Below are 20,546 nucleotides of genomic sequence, written 5' to 3'. Positions count from 1 at the left end.
CAGAAACTGGAGCCAGTATCTATGTTTGGGCTGGATTTCCCAGGAATGGCCCCGCCCTGGTATGTACCTCACCCACCTTTCCCTGCAGCTAAGAACTCCCTAGCCAGAAGAGGGTGGGCCGGGAAATGTATAAAAGACTTGGAGTCTGGCCTTGGTTGGCTAAAGGAGAACTTGGTAGTTGCAGTAGAGCTCTTGGGGGAGCTGTTACCGCAGTGCTGGGCTGAGACCCTAGACTCCTCCTTCAAGAATTGGGGCCCAACCTGCTGAGCCAGGCCGCCCACTCCTAGTACCTGGATCCTGACCTATGACTCGGAGTCTCCGCCTCATTCACATCCAGTCCACCGCCTGGCGGCCTCGTCGGCCCTCCGAGCACCCAATACCCAGCCTGACGGTCAGGTTGTGCAGGGCGCCCCAGAAGTCATGGGTATGTGTGTGGCGTTCGGGGTGGATTCTTCTGCACCCCACTTTCCGAAGAACAGAATCCAGGGATGCCCCCCGCCCCCAGCCTTTCTTAGCCCGCTTCCGCCCGCAGAGGTCCTGGTCCTGGCCAGCTACCGTGCGCAGACGGAGGACGAGTTGAGTCTGGCTCCGGGGGACGTGATCCGGCAGGTGTGCCCGGGGCCTGCTCCGGGCTGGCTGCTTGGGGAGCTGCGGGGCCGCCGTGGTCTCTTCCCGAAGCGCCTGGTGCAGGTGAGGCCTGGTGCGGGTAAGGCCGCGCGGGGAAGCAGGAGCGGCCCCGGCCTCAGCCTCAGGCCCTGTGCTGAGTGCCGCTTCCTTGTGATTTTCCCAGGAGATTCCCGAGGCCCTGCGGGGTGTCACCGAGTCCAGACCGCGCTTTCCGCGCCGCCGCGGTGAGTCGGGCGCTTAGCCGGCGGGTGGGGGCTCATTGCCCGTGTGGAGCGTGACGGCTGTGGGTGGGGCACCCGGGGCTGTCTTGCAGCCCCCTGATTGGCTCGAAGTACAATGCTCCGCTCGAGGGCGGGGGCCTGAAGCTACTAAAGGGAGTTCTGGGGTCCACCTCTTCCCCAGTGCTGCAGACGGGGCTCCCTGCTCGAGCCGCTTCCCTGCTTGTCTGGCCTAGGTCACCCCATCAACTCTCGGGACCCCCAAAGATGGTGCAAAGTGAACTTCAACTACAGCCCAGAGCAGGCAGACGAGCTGAAGCTTCAAACTGGGGAGATTTTGGAAGTGATAAAGGAGGTGAGGGGCTGCTGGGGGACTTAAGGAGATGCTGGAGCTCTTCACACAGAAGAGAGTGAAGTAAGGGTGGGAGGGAGCCCCCACCCGCCGGCCAAGCGCCCGACTCACCGCAGCGGCGCGGAAAGCGCGGTCTGGACTCGGTGACACCCCGCAGGGCCTCGGGAATCTCCTGGGAGGCGACTGGGGAGGATGTAGTCCTTGGGTAGAACCAAGGATGGACACCCCAGTTACCCTTGGGCAGAACCAGATGCTCCCGCATCCTTCCCCCCTTCCCAGATTGAGGACGGCTGGTGGCTGGGAAAGAAGAACGGGCAGTTGGGAGCCTTCCCATCCAACTTTGTGGAATTGCTGGACAGTGGGCCCCCAAGTGAGACCGTGACCCTGTGATCCCCTGGGACCCGACTCAGCAATCTTCAGGGATCTGCCCAGTGACTCTCCTGACCCCTTGACCCCTTTGGCCCACTCCCTCGACCTAGCTAAATTAGCACCTCCCTGACATTACTGTTTCTCTGCAGGCCTTGGAAATAGAGATATGCCTTCAATCATCCCTAATTCACAGAGGCCTCCTAAGGTAAATTGGGTCATGGTGGGCACAGCCAGTGAAATTTCTTATTAATTTATTTATTTTCTGAATGAGTACTATAGCTGTCTTCAGACACACCAGGATCCCATTACAGATGGTTGTGAGCCACCATGTGGTTGCTGGGAATTGAACTCAGGACCTCTAGAAGAGCAGCCAGTGCTCTTAACCACTGAGCCATCTTTTCAGCCCCCAGTGAGTTCTTAAAATGGCTTGAAACTGGTCTTACGCTCCCCTTTCTCTGCCCCAATAGCTGAGCAACTTGACCTATGACAGCCCTCCAGACTACCTGCGGACAGGTGAGCATCTCGCCAGCCAGAGAGGCCCTCCCTCAGAACCAGGTCTGTGGGAGGTGAGCCAGCCAGGTTGTTGGAGGGAGTGGCTGGCTGCCGGGGCAAGGGCTACAGGTAGAATGACCTTCTTCTAGTCTCCTGTCCTGAGACCTGCAGGGTCCTATTTGACTACCATCCCGAGGCCCCGGATGAGTTGGCGCTGCAGAAGGGGGACCTGGTGAAAGTTCTGAGAAAGGTAGGAGAGGATTAGGGGGTACAGGAGAGTGGGGGGGGGCAGGAAGAACCTGAGCGGCGCTCACCTCTCCATGGGCGGCTCTCACCTCTCCATGGGGCTTCGTTTCCCAACCAGACAACTGAGGACAAGGGCTGGTGGGAAGGCGAATGCCAAGGCAGAAGAGGAGTTTTTCCGGACAACTTTGTCATCCCACCTCCCCCAGTGAGTATGGAACCAGGTGTGGGGAGGGGAGAGGAAACACTCTTTTTAAGAAATCAAGGGGGGGGGCACACTGGAGAGATGGCTCAGCGGGTAAGAGCACTGACTGCTCGTCCAGAGGTTCAGAGTTCAAATCCCAGCAACCACATGGAGGCTCACAACCATCCACGAGATCTGACGCCCTCTTCTGGTGTCTGAAGACAATGACGGTGTACTTACATATAATAATAAATAAATCTTAAAAAGAAAAGAAAAGGGGCTGGAGAGATGGCTCAGCGGGTAAGAGCACTGACTGTTCTTCCAAAGGTTATGAGTTCAAATCCCAGCATCCACATGGTGGCTCACAACCATCCATAAAGAGATCTGATGCCCTCTTCTGGTGTCTGAAGACAGCTACAGTGTACTTACATATAATAAATAAATCTTTAAAAAAAAAAAAGAATTAAAACATCAACTATTAAAAAAAAAAAGAAAAAAAAAAGAAAAGAAATAGGGAAACCGTATATGATGGTACATGCATGCCTTTAGTCCCAGCATTCAGGACATAGAGACAAGTGGGTCCCTGAGTTTGAGGCCAGCCTGGTCTACAGAGCAAGTTTAGGAGAACCAGAGTTACACAGAGAAACCTGTCTCAGAAGAATAGGAAAAAGAAAAATCGGGGATCATGGATTTGCTAGATCACTAGATAAAGGAACACAAAACACTCTAAAATCCTCTAGAGATAAGCTGAGGAGATAGGACTTAGAGATAAAGTCCTTGTTCAGACTGGGCCCTGGAACCCATAAAAATGGCAAATGGGTGTGGCAGCTCCTCTGTGTTTCAGGAAGGCAGAGAGGCAAGACTGACCACTATTGGTGAGCTCTGTGTTTGACTTTGACTGGGAGATTGGTGGAAAGTGGGGCATGGTGGCCTTTAATCCCAGCACTCAAGAGGCAGAGGCAGGTGAATCTCTGAGTTCAAGATAAACCTGGTTGGGCTGGAGAGATGGCTCAGTTGCTCAGTGGATAGGAGCACTGGCTTGCTCTTCCGAAGGTCCGGAGTTCAAATCCCAGAAACCACATGGTGGCTCACAACCATCTGTAATAAGATATGATGCCCTCTTCTGGCTACAGAAGACAGCTACAGTGTACTTAACATATAATAAATAAATCTTTAAAAAAAAAAAAAGCAGATCAACCTGGTCTACAGAGAATACCGGGACAGCCGGGGCTACACAGAGAAACCATGCCATGAGAAAAAAAAATTAGGAGAGGGATCAAAAAACATTTCTTATATCAACCTTTTGCTGCTTACACATGAGTATACGCATTTTATACACACACACACACACACACCCCAAAATAACAGGGGTTATGGAACTCCTTGGACCCAGCTGGAGGGTCACCCCTAAGATGAGACTCAACTTAGAACTGCTGGAACTTGTCCTTGAAGTCTAATATTTCTTTCTTTCTTTCTTTCTTTTTTTTTTTTTTTGTCTAGATCAGGAAGCTGATCCCTCGGAAAATTATATCTCGGGAATCAGGTGGGTGCCTGGGAACATAGGGTGGAGGGGTGTTCTATGGCGATCAATCGTTTCTAGTTGAACATAAACATTTGTAATCCCCCAGTGGTCCAATACACCGCAGGACCTTCCTCCCCTGGAGGAGGGAAGGGTCAAGGCCCTTATAGGAACTGTGTGAGTCAGATCATGTTCATATGCTGGAGGTCTCTTGGGACTGTGACTGTCACAGAGTCCCTGGGGGTGTGCCTGGTGGTAAGGATCAAACCCAGAGTGCTCACTTCGGCAGCACATATACTAAAATTGGAACGATATAGAGAAGATTAGCATGGCCCTTGCTCAAGGATAACACACGTTTGTGAAGCATTCCATATTAAAAAAAAAAAAATCAAACCCAGAGCTTGGCACAAAGAAGGCAAATGCTCTACCACTGAGCAGTACTGTAGCCCTAGATCTAAACTTTGAACGAAGTCCCTAAAGATAAATTCTGGGGTGAAGAGATGGCCAGGTGAGGAAGCTACCTGCTGTTGTTACTCTATTTAAAGGCAGCTGTCAGAAAGATGGAAGGTAGAAAGTGATTATGCAGGACCATGGGGTTTATTTTATAATTTATTTTTAGTTTTATGTGCATTGGTGGTTTTGACTGCATGTGTGTCTGTATAAGCGTGTTGTGTCCCCTAGAACAGGGTTTACAGACAGTTGTGAGCTGCCATATGGGTGCTAGCAACTGGACCCAGGTCCTCTGGAAGAATAGCCAGTGCTCTTAACCACGGAGCCGTATCTCCAGCCCCCAGGACCATGTTTATCCACAGCAAGGGTCTTTGTCGGAGGGGTTGGTCTGGGTTGGTCTTTAGTGGTAAAGAGGGGTGTCCTCTGGTCTTGTAGCAGCAGGATCTTAACTTGATCATCTGCTTTGATGAATTGGGCAGTTGCCATCCTGTATTTCTGAAGAGACTTGGAAAATAACTATAAGAGAGCCAGAAGCAGACTGTGGTTACAGAGCAGAACTGAGAAATTTTTCTGGGAATGTTGAGGAACGGAGCAGCTCAGGTGGGAGAGACATAGCGAGAAAGTGGGCATGGAATTATTCAAGGTGACGGGGACTGGTCCCATCGCCAGGACGGCTGCACCCAGATGAGCTCTTGCAAGAAGCAGGGAGCTTCAGAGCCTCAGAGAAAGGGAATGAAAGAAAAATGGAAAGAACTATATCTGAGCCGGGTGGTGGTGGCGCACGCCTGTAATCCCAGCACTCTGGGAGGCAGAGGCAGTCGGATTTCTGAGTTCAAGGCCAGCCTGGTCTACAGAGTGAGTTCCAGGACAGCCAGGGCTACACAGAGAAACCCTGTCTCGAAAATACCAAAATCAAACAAAACAAAACAAAACAAAACAAAACAAAAACCAACTCTATCTGGCCTGAGATAAAAGGCCTGACGATCCTTTTTAGCCATTGTTTCTGCACAGCTTTTTAGATGCTGGGGTTTTTTTTGTTGTTGTTGTTTGTTTGTTTTGCTTGTTTGTTTTTTGCAGCTGTATTGGGGAAAATGGAGCTGTTACAGAGAGCTCTTTGGAGAGCTCACATAGAACATCCTGTTTGGGCATAGGGTGAAAGTCAGTAAAACCTTTAAAAGACAAGGTAAAAGCACAGGATGAGAATAATGAGGAAAAAGTCAGAGGGAGAGGTGGTGGAGGGTGAAATCAGAAGCCCACACACAGGAGGAGGCTTGTGGTTGAATTTTTCCTGGTCTCTGTCTCTGGGCTCCATCTTAGATCAGTTAAGGTTTGCTGGTGTGGACGCAGCATCCTTGTGGGAGGAGGACACAGATGTGATACTGTAGCGGTGGGGGAGCTGAAGTTGAGCCAAACACCCTCTAAGGCTCTTTGCAGAGATGTTGACCTGTTAACTGATGTCTACAAGGCTGTCCAGCTGTTTCAATACTAGGCCCCAAATCAATGTCCAGTCCCCAAACGGCATATAGGAGTTTGGGAGTTACGCTCGCCCTCCGTTACTGCTTCAAGGCTGACAGAAGTGTAAGCAGCAGGTAGATTGCCTCAGAAGAGGGTTCATCCAAGGGGTCATGGTAAAACTTAATAGTTGGCAAAGATCTAGAACACAGGAGGTAATAATTGTACAACTTTGTGGGGAACATTAAGAGACAAAGTTATGGGGCTGGAGAGATGGCTCTTCCAAAGGTCATGAGTTCAAATCCCATCACCCACATGGTGGCTCACAACCATCCATAAAGAGATCTGATGCCCTCTTCTGGTGTCTGAAGACAGTTATAGTGTACTTACATATAATAAATAAATCTTAATAAATAAAGATTTATAAATAAATCTATAATAAAAAAAAGAGACAAAGTTATATGAGGAAAATTTTTTGGTAGGTTCATCTATTTTTATTTTGTGTATGAATGTTTTACCTCATATATGTCTGTGTATCATATGTGTACCTGGTCCCTTTGGTGGCCAAAAAGGGTACTGGATCCCCTGTACTGGAGCTACAGATAGCCTAAGACATCATGTGTTGCTGGGACCCAACCCTAGGTCACAAAAACATTATGTGATTTTTTTTAAATTTTTATTTATTATTATATGTGTAGGTACACTATAGCTGTCTTCAGACTCATTACGAGATGGTTGTGAGTCACCATGTTGTTGCTGGGATTTGAACTAAGGACCTCTCGAAGAGCAGTCGGTACTCTTAACCACTGAGCCATCTCTCCAGCCCACATTATGTGATTTTTACATTGCTATGAACATGAGTTACATGCAACTGTATAACTGGCTGGACTGAGTACCAGAGCTCCATAGAACCTGATAAGTCACTGTAGGCAGTGGACTGTTTGTTACATCAGACTCCTTGATAAAGAACAAGCACCTAGAAGCTTTGTAAAAGATGTCAAAGTCTGCATCCAAAGAATAAGTCTGAACAGGGAATCTACTTGATGTTCTTTGCTTCCACATATAATAAACTTTGTATATTTGTTTCAAATATTACCAATACAAAGCTGTTTAATAAACAAAACCAAAGCATGTCAAGTAAAATATAATTCTTTGATAGAAAGAAAAAATTGATAAGGTAAGATTTTATAAGTTGGACCAATTACCCTAAATGACCATATCTAGTATTTGAAAACATGACTCAACACTTAGTTTTGTTTATACCAAATGTATTTCTATGCCACATGCATGCAGTGCCCACAGAAGTCATAGGAGGACATCAGATCCCCTGCGACTGCAGTTACAGATGGTTGTGAACCACTATGTGTGTGCCAGAAACTGTTCCTGGTCCTCTGGAAGAACTACTCTACTAGCTCTCCAGTCCTGGGTGTTTAGTGTTGCACCTGATCATAGCCAGAAAACAGAGAAGTGATAGAATGTTCAACTGTTTGTTTTTCCCTCGTGAGACAGGGTTTCTTTATGTAGCCCTGGCTGTCCTGGAACTCAATTTATAGACCAGCCTGGCCTTGAACTCACAGAGATCTGACCTCTGCCTCCTGAGTGCTGTGTGTGTGTGTGTGTGTGTGTGTGTGTGTGTCTGCCATCACCACCTGGCTAAGAGGGTCTTTGCACGTGCTCAACAAGTGCTCTGTCACCGAGCTATATCCCTAGCCTTTGAATCTCTGAGACAGGGTCTCACTTACATAGGCCAGGATAGCCTGGAACTCACGGCCCTCCTGCCTTCCCCCAGAAGTGCGTGAAGATCTTAGGTTATCCCCAATCCCCCTACACTTGTTAAAGTCTTCATTAGAACCATGCAGGCAACTAGGAGGCCATCTTGTGGTTTTGCTCTGTGTTTACTGGCTCTTTCCAGTTGGGCTGTGTTCTCTATTACTGTGTTACAGGAATTCTTTAGGTTCTAGATGAGAGGCTAGCTGGAGCTATAGCCATGCGATAGAGCCTTTGCCTGGCAAGCATGAGGCAGGCCTTAGCATCAACCCCCAGTACACCAAAGATGATGATGGTGATGATGATGATGTGACCATGATAAATACATCTATCATCTAATAAAACTTTTTCCTATCCAGTGAAATGTCATTCTTTTTCTTTTTTTTCTTTCATTCTTTCTTTTTTTATTCAAGACAGGGTTTCTCTGTATAGCCCTTGGCTGTCCTGGAACTCACTCTGTAGACCAGGCTGGCCTCGAACTCAGAAATCCTTCTGCCTGTCTCCCAAGTGCTGGGATTAAAGGCTTGCACCACCATGCCCCCCCCTTTTTTTTTGTCATTCTTTTTTTCTGAGACAGGGTTTCTCTATGTAGCCCTGGCTGTCCTGGAACTCACTCTGTAGACCAGGCTGGCCTCGAATTCACTGAGATCCACCTGCCTATGCCTCCCAGAGTGCTGGTAGTATGTCTGCCTGTATGCCTGTGCATCACATGCATGCGGTGCCTCTGGAGGCCACAAGAGGGCGTCAGGTCCCCTGGAACTGGAGTTGACAGGTATTTGTGAGCCACCATGAAGATGCTGGGAATTGAAGCCTTGGCCTCTGGCAGAGCAGCCACTGCTAGTGCTTGTAACTGCTGAGCCATCTCTGCAGCCCCCAGTCATCCTTTGTTAAAGTTGTCCTTTGATGCATAGAGTTTTGTGGTCTGGTGAAGTGTGCTATTTATCTACTCTTGGGTTGGTTGTGTTTGGGGCATCACATGAGCCTTTGCTGCTGTGAAGTTGCTGTTTGTCACAGCTACCAAACCCCCACCCCACCCACACTCTGCACTACGTATCCATTCTGTGGACCAAGCCAGGCAGAGGGATGGACCCAGAGGGAGGCTCTTCTCTGACTACTGATGTCTTGGATGGTGTCAGGAACTCGGATATGTTCCTCTTGGCTTTTCCTCTTAGCTGCCTTTCTGGGAGAGGACTTAGGCACTACTTCACTGAGAACATTGGTTGGATTGTCTGCCATTTCATACCCCCCCCACCGTCGCCCTACCCACCCCCGCTCCAGCCTTCCTGCTCCCTAACTTCTCATTTAGTAATTCTCTAGCTTCTAGTTGTGTTTACTCTGCTGTTTAACACGTATGTGTGTGTGTAAATCTGCCTGTACACATGCAGGTCATGGGCTTGCACTGTGTATTTTTTCAGGAATGCTGTCTTCTGTGCTCTGTTTTGTTTGCTTTGCGAGTCTTCCTGACGCCCCCTTTGTTGCTGTACATCCATTACCTGGTGATTTCAGTGTGTGTGTATTGGCTGGGCCCTCTCACCCTGCTCACGGCAGGCTGTCTTTATGTTTTCTGCCTTTATGAGCTTATAACTTGATCTTAGCTGTGGGAACCTTGCAGGCCTTAGGAAAGACTTACAGTAGGATTTGATTTCATTTCTGCCAGCAGCCAGAGGACACCAACTCCCTCCAGCCACCTGGCTGTCCCAAGGAAAAGGGGACACAGGGTGGCCGAGCTTCCAGCCTGTTGTTAAGCTAAGGGAGCAGAGCGTGGGACCGGGCTCCACATCACTGGCCCCAAGCTGAGGAACCAGAGCAGAGTTACGCACTTTCCTACCTGTGCTGTGTCTTGGTTGTCAATTGACATAGAAAGACCCAGTGCATTGTGGGTGACACTGTTCCTAGGCGAGGGTGCCCAGAACAGCGTAAGAAGAGAGAGCTGGCTGGCAGCAAGAAGGGAGGATCTGTGTGTTTGTTCTCTCTCTGCTCTTGTCTGGGGATTTGACGTTTCCTGCTTTAACTTCCTCGCAGTACTAAACTGTAACCTGGAATGGGAAACTGAACAAGCCCTTCCCCCCCCCCCCCCCCCCCCCCGTGCGCACATTCTTTATCACGACAGAAACGAAAGCAGGATGCCGCTTTCTGTTCTCGATTTATGGACTGTTTTTTGGTTGTTGTTTTTTTTTTTTCCTGTGGCTCTGGCTGTCCTGAAACTTGCTCTGTAGACCAGGGTAGCCTCAACCTCAGAGATCCACCAGCCTCTGCCTCCTGAGTGCTGGGGTTACAGGCGAGCACCCAGCTCTATTTGTGCATGTCTACTGTGTCTGTTTTAATTGCTTAAATATTGTATTATGCAAAGGTTTTCTTTGCATGTATATCTTTGCATCATTGTCTTTGTATCTGATACATGAGGCCAGAAGGGGGTGTCGGATTCCTTGGAAGTGGAATTATAGATGGCGGTGAGCTGTCATGTGGGTGCTGGGAATCAAACCCAGAAGCTCTGGACAAGCAGCCGGTGCTCTCAAGTCCTGAGCCGTGTCTCCGGACCCTCTCCGAGCCTCTCTTTAAATCCCATAGTGTTGGAAAACCATCCTGAGGAGTATGATTGCTGTCTAGTGGGAGGGCCCTACAGAGAGAGCCCTTAGCCAAATAAGCAGCAGCAGAAGTCAGGGTTAACTAGATTGAGTTCTGCGTGCCGGGCAGCTGGGCACCCACAGGTATTGGGTCACTCAGGCAGGCCTCAGCACACTGCTGTGTACTGCAGGGTGCATACTGCTATCCAGGTCTCACAGACAGGGACACTGTGGTACAGGGTAACGTGCCCAAGTTCTTACACCGCCAGAAAGGAAGCTGAAAATCAAAGCCTGTACTTATTAGAGCATGTTGCCAATGGACTTACGTCAGTGTCTGTGCATGTATCAGAATGACGTCTGCTGATGTGGACTCCACTGTGTGTAGCTGCCTTCAGAGCTCCGTCCAGTGCCACTGTCACCTTTATGTGGCCTGCTCTGACCATTTTGTTTAGGATTTTTGAATACTTATTTTGAGACAAGGTGTTACAACATAGCCAGGCTGGCCTTGAACTCCTGGCCTGTATCCTCATCACCTCATTTAAGACTGTATATTGTAGCCGGGCGGTGATGGCGCACGCCTGTAATCCCAGCACTCTGGGAGGCAGAGGCAGGTGGATTTCTGAGTTCAAGGCCAGTCTGGTGTACAGAGTGAGTTCCAGGACAGCCAGGGCTATACAGAGAAACCCTGTCTTTAAAAAACCAAATCCAAAAAACAAAACAAACAAACAAAAAAGATTGTATATTGTAGGGCTGGTAAGGTGGCTTACCGAGCTTGATGGCCTTGACTCTGGTCCTTGGTACTCACATGATGGAAGGAGAGAAATGACTTCCCTCTTGTCCTCTGCCCTATATACCTGTGCAAATAAATTCCCATGTTTGACATCAGCATACACACAGACACTTAGCACATTACTTTAAAATTAAAACTTGCTGGTTGGTGGCACACACTTTTAATGCTAGCACGTGGGAGGCAGAGGCAGAGGCAGGTGGATCTTGGAGTTGGGGCCGGCCTGGTCTACATAGAGAAAACTTGTGATAATATATGCCTTTGATCTTAGCACTCAGGAGACAAAAGCAGGTGGCTCTCTTGTGAGTTTGAGGGCCAGCCTGGTCTACAGAGTGAGTTCCAGGATAGCCAGACTACATAGAGAAAGCCTGTCTTAAAAAGACAAAAAAAAAAAAGTCTGTTGCTGACTGGTGGTTACACCTGTAGCTACAGCTACTTTATAGGGATCAGGAGGGTCACCTGAGTCAACCTGGGTAACCATGAGACCATTTGATATCTATGTGGTGTGTATATGTGTATATATATGTATGTGTGTGTGTGTGGTACACACCCCTTTAATCCCAGCACTTGGGAAGCATATGTAGGTGGATCTCTGTGACTTTGAGGCCAGCCTCATCTACACAGTGAGACCAGTCAGGGCTATGTAGAGAGACCCTGTCTGGGGAAGTGTGGAAGCTAAAAAAACCAACCACTCCTATATATGTATGCATTCACACATGCATAGACACACACACACACACACATACACATTATCTTTGTGTATTTTGTGATACTGATACCCGCTGAGGCCTTGGATCACCCTAGAGCTAGAGTTTTGGTGGTGATGAAATGCCCCTCCCCTCCTGTGGGTGCTGGGAACTGAACTTGAGTCTTCTGCGAGAGCCATCTGTGGAACACTGTACTTAGCTGCCACACCGGTGCTGAGAATTGAACCCAGGTCCTCTAGAATCGTAAGTGGCACTCTTAGCCCCTGAGCCATCCATCTATCTAGCCTTCTTGCTGAATCTTTTTTTTTCTTAATCATTTTTGTTTACATTTCAAATGATATCCCCCTCCCCATTAATCTTGTTTAACTTTTTTAGAAGTATAAGGATTAAGAAAAGCGAGTCAAGGACAGTTCTTCATTGTCTTATCCTTGCAAAGTGGGACATGAGAACAATAGGAATGGGGAGGGCTGGGGGCCGGGGTCTGGGAAGCTGGAACCTGAGTCTGGACGCCATATTGTAGCTGCTGGTGTCTCCTCCAGGGAACCAAGGCTGGGTGTAGAGGTGCAGTCTTTACTCCCAGCACTTGAGAGACAGGCCTACTCTACATAGTGAGTTCCAGGACAGCAGAGCTACACTGTGAGACCCTGTCTTGGAAAAAACAAAAACAAAAACAGCTATGTTGTGGATGGTAGTCCCTAAAGAAATAAGGACTGAGGCTGGAGAGGTGGCTCAGCAGTTAAGAGCACTGACTGCTCTTCTGGAGGTCCTGAGTTCAAATCCCAACAACTACATGGTGGCTCACAACCATCTGTAATGAGACCAGATGCCCTCTTCTGGTGTGTCTGAAGACAGCTATGGTGTGCTTACATATAATAAAGAAGTAAATCTTAAAAAAAAAAAATAAAAAGGACTGAACTTCAAACACTGAATCAAAACCTGTCAGCATAGAGTGCTCCCTCCCCAACACACAGTCTCTCCTGTAGCCTACTGTGTTCAGATGGGGTGCTTTAGTTTCCCAAGGGTGATCTCCCAAGTCAAGTAGAATCCATCCCGTTGAGTCTTCTGTACACAGCATAAGACACACAGCCAAGGACTTGGGCAGATGGACACTACTCATCTTTCTCTTCCTAGCTCCTATTAAGGAAACCAAAAAACTGATGCCCAAGTCATCTCTACCCACTGTGAAGAAGCTGGCAGCATCGGCCTCTGCACCTGTCAGAGCCAAGTAAGGGGGACGGGGTGTTGAGGCCGGAGGAGGTGCAGAGGAGAGCCTCTTCCTGTCCAACTCATGTTGCTCATGTGTTCCAGGACACCGTCAACACCCAGTGGAGACAGCCAGAAACGCCCCATCCGAAACTCTGGTAAGGGCTTCCTTCCTCCAGTGGAAGACAGGGTGGTTGTGTTGAGGGACAGAGATGAGTGTGGGTCCCTGAAGCTCTACTCTCACAGGCCTCAATGGCAGCTGCCTCAATGGGGGGCCCAGGCAGCCTGGGAGAAAGGGACCCAGAGCCCAGGCTTCCCAACAGCTCTCTGCATCCAGTCAGGTGAGGGGCCAGGTACGGGGTAGAGGGCCTGACTGGGAGGAGATGGTTCCCACAGCTGTGTTGTGGAAGGGTGGAAGTCCACAAGGGAACAAGGACACTCCTCTAAGGTATCCAGCTTCCAACCGAGTCCCTGTCCCATCCCACCGTTACCACAGGAGGATGAGCAGAAAATCCCAGGAAAGGGTCCCTCCAGGAATAAAACCCCCACTCCAGAAAAGACTCGGCTTCCAGATAAAGCCCTTGACCCAGAGAAGATCCCTGCTCCTGACAAAGTCTCCACTCCAAAGGACCCCGTTCCAGAGAAAGCCCCAGATTCTGACAAAATTCCCACTACAGAGAATACCACTGTGGACAAGGCTGTCACTCCAGAGAGCCCCCTTTCTGGGGATGAACCAGCTAAGGATGACGCCCTTGACCTGAAGATGGCCCTTCAGGAGGACAATGCCCCTGCATTAGTAAAGATCTTGACCCCAGAGCACATGATTTTTAAAGCGGAGCCTTCCAGAGACAACACTCAATGCCAACACTTGTCTCAGGAAGAAACCACACAGAGGTCTGAATCTCTTGCATCCTCAAATGACATCCGGGTGCCAGGAGAGAACTCCCCACAGCCTAACTCCTCAGAGAGGTCCTGCTGTCATGTGAAACAGGTGAACGGCTCCCCAGCCCAGTCCAAGGCTGAGTCTGCCGTGGACGAGGCCAACTGTTTACAGGAGCCGCTAACCAAAGATGAGACAACCCTAAACAAGGCACTCCCCAAAAAGCTGCCTTCTGAAGGGGCGTGTCCCCAAAAGAAGGGGCTTCCTAAAGAGTCAATCCCCACTCCCCAAGTGCCACATACCATCAGGCAGATTCCAGACCCTGAAGAAGCTGCCACACGCCATCCCCTGGCCCCACTAACCTCTCTCAAAAGCCACAGCTCCAATGTGGATGCATTAGAATCGCTAAAGGAAGAGGTGGGGTCGCTAAAGAGCAGGCTGGAGCTTCTGGAGTTGAAGCTGGAGTAAGTGAGCAGTAATGCAGTATGGGGCGGGGCCGGGCGGGAGGAGGAGGGAGGGGTCCAGCGTTTCACCTGAACCCCTATGCACAGACAGAAGATGGGGGATGTCTGGGAGGAGCTGAAGACTGACAAGCTCCAGTCGCCGGAGGTGGGTGGAACGGGGAGACGGGAGGGAGGAGGGATGTAGTTGGTGGCCCTGGTCCATGGTGACCCTCTTCCCAAGCAGGTTCAGATGATGCAGAGGAACCAGAAATCCTTCAAACACGCACAGACGCAGACGGAAACACAGACGGAATGAGAGCAGGTTCAGGCCGAACCTCAACCCAACCTGGAGGGACATCTATCCTGCTTGGGCCACCCCGGTCCTCGCACACAACTTAGAAACTCCATGGAAGTAAAAAACTCTGAACTCTCAGACCAGCCTGGTCCTTGTGGGGCGGGGCCAGCCAGCACCCCGCCTTCTGCATTCCTGGCAGTCTCTCTTGGGCACATCTGGCCAACATGTGGCTCCCATTACCATTCTCAAGGCCTGTGCAAGGCTATTTTTATCCACCGGATGGTTGGGGGCAGGGGTAGTCTCCTATGCTAGAGGCAGGGTGGAGGGGCCTGGACTCTTGGCTGGATTCAGGAACCCAGCTGTGTGCTAGAGGGGTGGAGCAGCCTTCTCTGGGCCTAGCTCCTCCCAATTAGCCTCTGCCTGGGTCCACTCACTCGGAATGATTTTTGGCCTAGAAGCATCTGCTCAGTCACTAAGTCTAATAGAGTTTGCGTCAAAATTGGAGCCTTACGGCTCCCTGTGATTGCAATGACGACATCCCAGGACAGGTCACAGGGCAGGGGACTAGGTGACATTTGTCCAAACGCCAGCTAGTACAGGTGGTATTTGTGAGGAATGCTCATAATATCCACCCTGTGTGCGAGAGGCATGTCTCGGTCTGTTTTCTTTGATCTGTGAAGTGAGCTCAAGCATGCACTGGGTGGACCCCCCCAGAGGGGATGCAACCTGCAAAAGGAATGAGTTACTACTCCCACAGCCCCGGAAGGCCTCTGCAAAGGCTGGAGCCTGGGGGCCTGCTGAAATCAGTAGTAACCAGTGAGAGATTGCTTCGCTGAGACTACCTTTCATTGGTCATTATTATCATTATTGGGAGGTGGCATTCTTTTCTCATCCACACCTGCCCAATGAAGAGTGCTTAGCAGGCGGGCGATCCAACGCCCAATAGCACCAAGAGAGTTGGGGCAGAGGCAGTTTGAAAGCCCTGAGGCAGTTCCATATCCAGTACTCTGGCCCCACGCTGCGGGGTCGGGAGTCAGTAATAATGCATTCGTCCCAGCGTGGCTGTGGCTCCGGGTCCGAGGGTGCCGCTGCCTAGCAGGTCTGGCTGCCCTGTGCGCCAGATCTCCCGCAGGATTCGTTCACGCTCCTCCAGCCGCTGTGCCCGCTCTAGCTCCTCTGCGGACGTGAAGACATTGACGCTAAGGGGCCCATCGGCCTCTGTGGACAGCTCCTGGCCCTGCAGCGTGTCATCGGGACCCAGTCTCGTCATGGTGTCCTCATCCTCGTCGTCGTCGTCCTCATCTTCCGGCTCTAGGGTGCTGCTACGAGGGTCCCGGCGCGGAGCAGGGGTCCGGGGCCGCGAGCGAGGCGCGCAGGAGATGCTGATGACCAGCAGGCATAGGGTCAGCAGCAGACCGAAGCAGACGCCAAGCACGAAGTAGAGGCCGAAGCTCTCGGGGTTAGCTAGGGAGCAGGGAGCGGAGGTCACAGGGGGCCCTGACAGACTGGAGTCGTCCCATTTGGGAGAAATCCAGGGTCTAGCTAGGCTCGGGGCAAGGAACGGAAGGGCAGCAAGGACTGAGGGTGAGCCGCTGGGAGTGCAGGGCTGCCTGGGATGTGATGGACGGGCTACGTGTCCCCAGGCCTGGCCCTCACCTCGGATGTGCGCATAGGCTGCCAGGCTGTTGCTGAGTAGCTCCATGTCCCTTCTCGGGGCATCCATGCTGCTGGGTCGCAGGTCGCCTGTCAGCCTGCGAGGTCACCCAGGTCAGGTTCTCCAGGGCACTAGGCGCTCGCTCCTCGCGTAGCTTCTCCACCCTGGGGGAAGCGGTCCGCCTCACTGGATCGCACATCTGGACTCTGCTAGTCCTGGTTCGCCCGCAGACGCCTCTCCATCCCCGCGAGCGGCGCAGAGGCCGCACACGCTCCGCCCCCTCGTGGGGTCCCCAGGCGAGGCCCAGCGCACGGAAGGGCGAGGCGGTGCCTCGGACTCCCCTTCCACCTCCCTCCTGCACCCCTCCACCCGCGGGGCCTCTGCCCGGCTCGCTCACCCGTCAGCGTCCCGCAGCCTCGCCCGGGCAGTGGCGTCTCCCTGGTGGCCGCATACACCCGGCCCAGGTTGCCTTGCCCCGTCCGCCTTACCAGGTTCGCACGGCGGGGCGGCCGGACACCGCGACGGACCAGCCGGCGGAAAGTTTCCTCCGAGGAAAGAGGAGGGACGGGGCGGGGCGGGGCGGAGAGGCGGGAGGAAGAGCGCCTGGAGGAAGGGGAGAGGGGGCGGCCCCTGCTCCCCTACAGGAAGCCGCTGGGGAGGCCGCTCACAGGGGCCGCCCCCGCCAGTACTAACAACAACAAGATTAGTTACTAAACATCCCTAAGGCCTGGGGCTCCTGGCGGGAGGTTACCTCCCCTCATTCTCCCCGTAGACGTTTTTTTCATTTAAGCCTACCAACCAAAGAATGTGGCTACCATTAAATCTCCAATTTGCAAATGAAGTAAACTGAGTTAAAGATCTTGGAAGACCTTTACCACACGGTCGTGATTTGAACCCACAACTCGCTAGCTCCAGCGCGCAGGCTCCAAACTACTTTCCTGTGTCTGGCTCCTCCTCCTGTGATGGGGGCGGGTCCAATCCCCGCTCATCCCACCAGTCCTTCCTAGACCCAGTAGAGGCAGCCGGCACCCCCGCATCCTTAATGGTTTTCCTTGGAGGAAGGATCTCTCAGCCCCTCCTTCCAGTGCCCTGACTGAGTGTGTCCAGCTGCTGTGGTCACCCAAGGTTAATGATTGTCGGACTCGGCGGTGAGCCAGGACCCAGCATATTGCAGACCCCAGCGGGGGCCTCTGCGCTAGGGAGCATCCAAGTTTGCTTTGCCCGCTGGACCTGCCCAGAATCACATGTGTGCTTCACCTGGGCTCAAGGCTTGCACAGACGTGCGCTGGAGGGCATCTGCTGGGTTCTTCTTTCTGCCTAGTCTCCTGGACAACCCCCCCCCCCTTTCCCTCCCTACGCTGGAGCTAGGGTGAGGGGGAGGCCTTCTTGGCGGGAATCTTGGGAAGGAGGAGGGAAAAGAATGGCGAGAGGAAATTGCAGGCATAGCTGTAGGCGCTGCCTGAAGCCTGAAGGCCATTAACCCCTTCCCTGTTCAAGCTACAGACCCCGACTCCCCCAAGCCAGCCTGGGTTCAAGTAGGGGTCAAGAGGAGATGGAGAAAGGACCAGGCTGGCATTGGGAGCGCGTGTTGGCCTCTTGGCCCATGTGTACTTACCTATTAGTATATAATGCTGCCTCAGTATTTTAGAGCCGTATGAGTACAGCCCCCCAGTCAGTAGATGCCTGTCTTCTGCCTCCTAAAAAATGGAATTGCAGAGGTCAGAGGTTACAAGTCCTCAGGAGGCAGGCATCTTCAAGGGGCTGTGAGATGCTGTGAAGGTAGTGGAATGCATTAATGTGATAGGGAACATCTTGGGTGACTCTCACAGGGACACCCCAGGTAAGAGCTCAGTCCTCAGGAGAGGGCAGCCCTGCCAAGATCTCCGGGAGTGTATTTAAGGCAGAATCAAAGGGTAGGAGCATGAGCGGAGTTCCTGGCTTGCAGAGAACTCTTGCTCCCCTCTCCTGAGGAGAGGTTCGAGGGGAAAGTAATTGGCTGGAGCCCACACAGATTGATGGAGCAATTGATTGATGCACACCCGAGAAGCTTGGATCTAATTGATAACCCCTGCAGGCTTAAGAAAGGGAGTGTCATTAGCCAGTCCACATTGGAAAGATTCCTGAAGATAGGCTTGCTGACAGCAGGAAACAGTGTTTCAAATACTCAGGAAAGAGTGGTCTGGGTTGTTGTTGTTGTTGGTGGTGGTGGTGGTGGTGGAGAAGGAGAAGGGGGGGGGGTAGTGGCAGTGCTGGTGGTCTGAAGGAATTGCTGTATGGTGGTAGTTTTGAATGAGGATGATTTTATCCTATGTAACTGAGGAAAGTTCCCACCTGCCCCTGCCCCCTTGGGGTGGAAGGACGGGGAATGAGAGTTGGATTTTAGATGCGTCAGATTCAGGTGAATGATATCCACTAGATACCTGAGTGTGGGTGTTAGAGGCCAGTGGAGCCCCAGCCTACCATTTCCAGGCAAGCAAGACAAGACAAGGTTAGCATCTTGGGACTAGGTGGGTCACCCAGTTCTAGAGAACAGGGAGAAGGGAGTCTGTCTAAAGCCTCAGCTCTGAACCCTGACATTGAGGGATCGCCTGGAAAAGGAATCCTCAACAGCAGACCAACAAAATGAGAAGGGTCAGGCAGTGGTGGGGCATGCCTTTAATCCCAGCACTTGGGAGGCAAAGGCAGGCAGATTTCTGAGTTCGAGACCAGTCTGGTCTACAGAGTGAGTTCCAGGACAGCCAGGGATACACAGAGAAACCCTGTCTCAAAAAAAAAAAAAAAAAAAAAAGAGAAGAAGAAAAAGAAGAGAGAGAGAGAGAGAGAGAGAGAGAGAGAGAGAGAGAGAGAGAGAGAGAGGAAAACCACGCAGGAGCAAGGATGTGACCCTTTGGGTTATAGCAGGCTGAGAGCTAAAGATAGGACCAGTGATGCCCGTGGAGGACCATGGCCCAGCCCTATTCCCCCAAGGCATGTGTGTGACTGGCACATACACAGCTAGTGACTTGGACACATACAGGATAGCTAGTACTGGGAATGTGTTGACAGCCACTTAAATATAAGTGTGTGCAGCTGCCTAGCTTGTACAACTACATGTAGTGAGGAAACTGTCTTTGCATGGCACATACCTGTTCTCTGTCCACATGGATATCCCGTGAGGTTCGAGATGGGTTTCTGCAGAGCAGTCTGTATCACCGTGCCTAACATCTCTGTGTCCCTAGCTGGACTAGATGTGACTCGTCCTTGGGGAAGTAGAGGCTGAGACAAAGAGAGTATTGGGATGTTGCTGGACTCTGTAGACGGATGAGGGCTAATGGAGAAGCATGAGAGAAGTGATTTGTGGCCCTGATGACTCACAGTACTGGAGAAGGTCCCTAAAGCCTTCTGCTGAGATAGCTGTCCAGTGGCCGGCTACCTACCCTGCCAGCCATAGTTCTGCCCAGCCTCTGGTTTCTCTCTGGTGGCTGGAATCTCACCCATCAATCTGCCCATAGTCTGCATCCTGCATCCACCTGCAGATCTCTGCTTGTTTGACCAGGGCTCCTCCACTTGCCTGGCCACTTGTCCTTTGGCTGGCCCATCTCTGCCCTCCTATCTGTGAGATCAGGGATTGGCCATCTTGGAAAGGCCCAGGGAGGAAACAGGAAAGGCAGGTCTTGGCTGGTCACAAGCACGGGGTGGCAATGGGGGGGTGGGGGGGGACGGGTGTTGAGAGATGCAGACTGGAAGAGGCCTCAGGGCCCCCTGGCTTAGCCAGTAGGAAAAAGGGGACTCACTCAGGACCTCCTATGGCTTGTCAAGTCTCTCAGTGTCCCCATGACCCCAGCACTAGTCCGCTGACTAAGAAGGGGATCCCGGGTAAAATTTGCTCGGGTAAGTGTAATTGTAATAGATATGATGAACTACCTTCTGTTCCGGGCATTCCCTGCATGGTTTTTAATGTGGCTCCTATTTGACAGAGGAGGTTGAGACTTAGATATGCTGCTAGTAGGCTCACATGGGTACAAGTAGTGGGGCTCAGATTTGAACTTGTGTAGAGTTAGAGTCCCATAGAGGAGTTTGTCATGGAAAACACCAGCCACCCTTCTTGGTGTGCCATACTGTGCTTGCTGTTCACGCTCTGGAAAATGAAACTTTGCTAAGTATCAACTTTCACATCGAAGTCAAATGTGTCATTTTGTCCTGTGATATAGAAATGGCATGTGGGCTGGAGAGATGGCTCAGCAGTTAAGAACACTGACTGCTCTTCTGAAGGTCCTAAGTTCAAATCCCAGCAACCACATGGTAGCTCACAACCATCTGTAATGAGATCTGATGCCCTCTTCTGGTGTGTCTGAAGACAG

The 20,546-nt window shown here is 51.2% G+C and overlaps 2 protein-coding genes and 1 non-coding gene across 6 annotated transcripts; 2 read left to right on the top strand and 1 right to left on the bottom strand.

Annotated features, from left to right (window-relative positions):
- The first annotated feature begins 206 nt into the window (after window positions 1-206).
- Sh3d21 (SH3 domain containing 21) lies at window positions 207-14,780 on the top strand. 4 transcript variants are annotated; one of them, XM_052177347.1, is made up of 16 exons: window positions 208-424; window positions 533-690; window positions 791-851; window positions 1,082-1,200; window positions 1,477-1,567; window positions 1,716-1,771; window positions 2,034-2,079; window positions 2,208-2,308; window positions 2,423-2,509; window positions 3,986-4,028; window positions 12,863-12,956; window positions 13,040-13,092; window positions 13,181-13,275; window positions 13,431-14,278; window positions 14,366-14,423; window positions 14,502-14,780. In XM_052177347.1, the coding sequence occupies exons 1-16, from the start codon at window positions 421-423 to the stop codon at window positions 14,571-14,573; spliced, it is 1,986 nt and encodes a 661-aa protein (XP_052033307.1). In that variant the 5' UTR covers window positions 208-420; the 3' UTR covers window positions 14,574-14,780. The 4 variants fall into 4 exon arrangements, with proteins under 4 accessions (XP_052033306.1, XP_052033307.1, XP_052033309.1 ...); XM_052177346.1 differs by having other exon boundaries at window positions 207-690; XM_052177349.1 differs by lacking the exons at window positions 208-424; window positions 533-690; window positions 1,477-1,567 and having other exon boundaries at window positions 797-851.
- LOC127681824 (U6 spliceosomal RNA) lies at window positions 4,278-4,382 on the top strand. The gene has a single exon (XR_007977185.1). It is a non-coding gene; the product is annotated as a U6 spliceosomal RNA (small nuclear RNA).
- Window positions 14,781-15,380: 600 nt separating the features above from the next.
- On the bottom strand, window positions 15,381-16,696 carry Eva1b (eva-1 homolog B). Its single transcript, XM_052177350.1, has 3 exons — window positions 16,604-16,696; window positions 16,209-16,303; window positions 15,381-16,016 (listed from the first exon to the last, which is right to left on the bottom strand). The coding sequence occupies exons 2-3, from the start codon at window positions 16,273-16,275 to the stop codon at window positions 15,586-15,588; spliced, it is 498 nt and encodes a 165-aa protein (XP_052033310.1). The 5' UTR covers window positions 16,276-16,303; window positions 16,604-16,696; the 3' UTR covers window positions 15,381-15,585.
- Between the last annotated feature and the right edge of the window lie 3,850 nt (window positions 16,697-20,546).

This window comes from Apodemus sylvaticus, chromosome 3 (genome assembly GCF_947179515.1).
Source record: "Apodemus sylvaticus chromosome 3, mApoSyl1.1, whole genome shotgun sequence".
Taxonomy (NCBI): domain Eukaryota; kingdom Metazoa; phylum Chordata; class Mammalia; order Rodentia; family Muridae; genus Apodemus; species Apodemus sylvaticus.
Note: the sequence above shows the minus strand (reverse complement) of the source record. Positions and strands in the feature narration are given on the sequence as shown.

What these genes read in the sequence shown, in the direction of transcription:
- Sh3d21 (XM_052177346.1), top strand. Translation starts at nt 421, where the DNA reads ATGGGTATGTGTGTGGCGTTCGGGGTGGATTCTTCTGCACCCCACTTT. An exon ending in AATTATATCTCGGGAATCAG is followed by an intron (nt 4,029 to 12,862) that starts GTGGGTGCCTGG and finishes TTCTCTTCCTAG; the next exon opens with CTCCTATTAAGGAAACCAAA. An exon ending in AGCTCTCTGCATCCAGTCAG is followed by an intron (nt 13,276 to 13,430) that starts GTGAGGGGCCAG and finishes CCGTTACCACAG; the next exon opens with GAGGATGAGCAGAAAATCCC.
- Eva1b (XM_052177350.1), bottom strand. Translation starts at nt 16,275, where the DNA reads ATGGATGCCCCGAGAAGGGACATGGAGCTACTCAGCAACAGCCTGGCA. An exon ending in AGCCTATGCGCACATCCGAG is followed by an intron (nt 16,017 to 16,208) that starts GTGAGGGCCAGG and finishes CCTGCTCCCTAG; the next exon opens with CTAACCCCGAGAGCTTCGGC.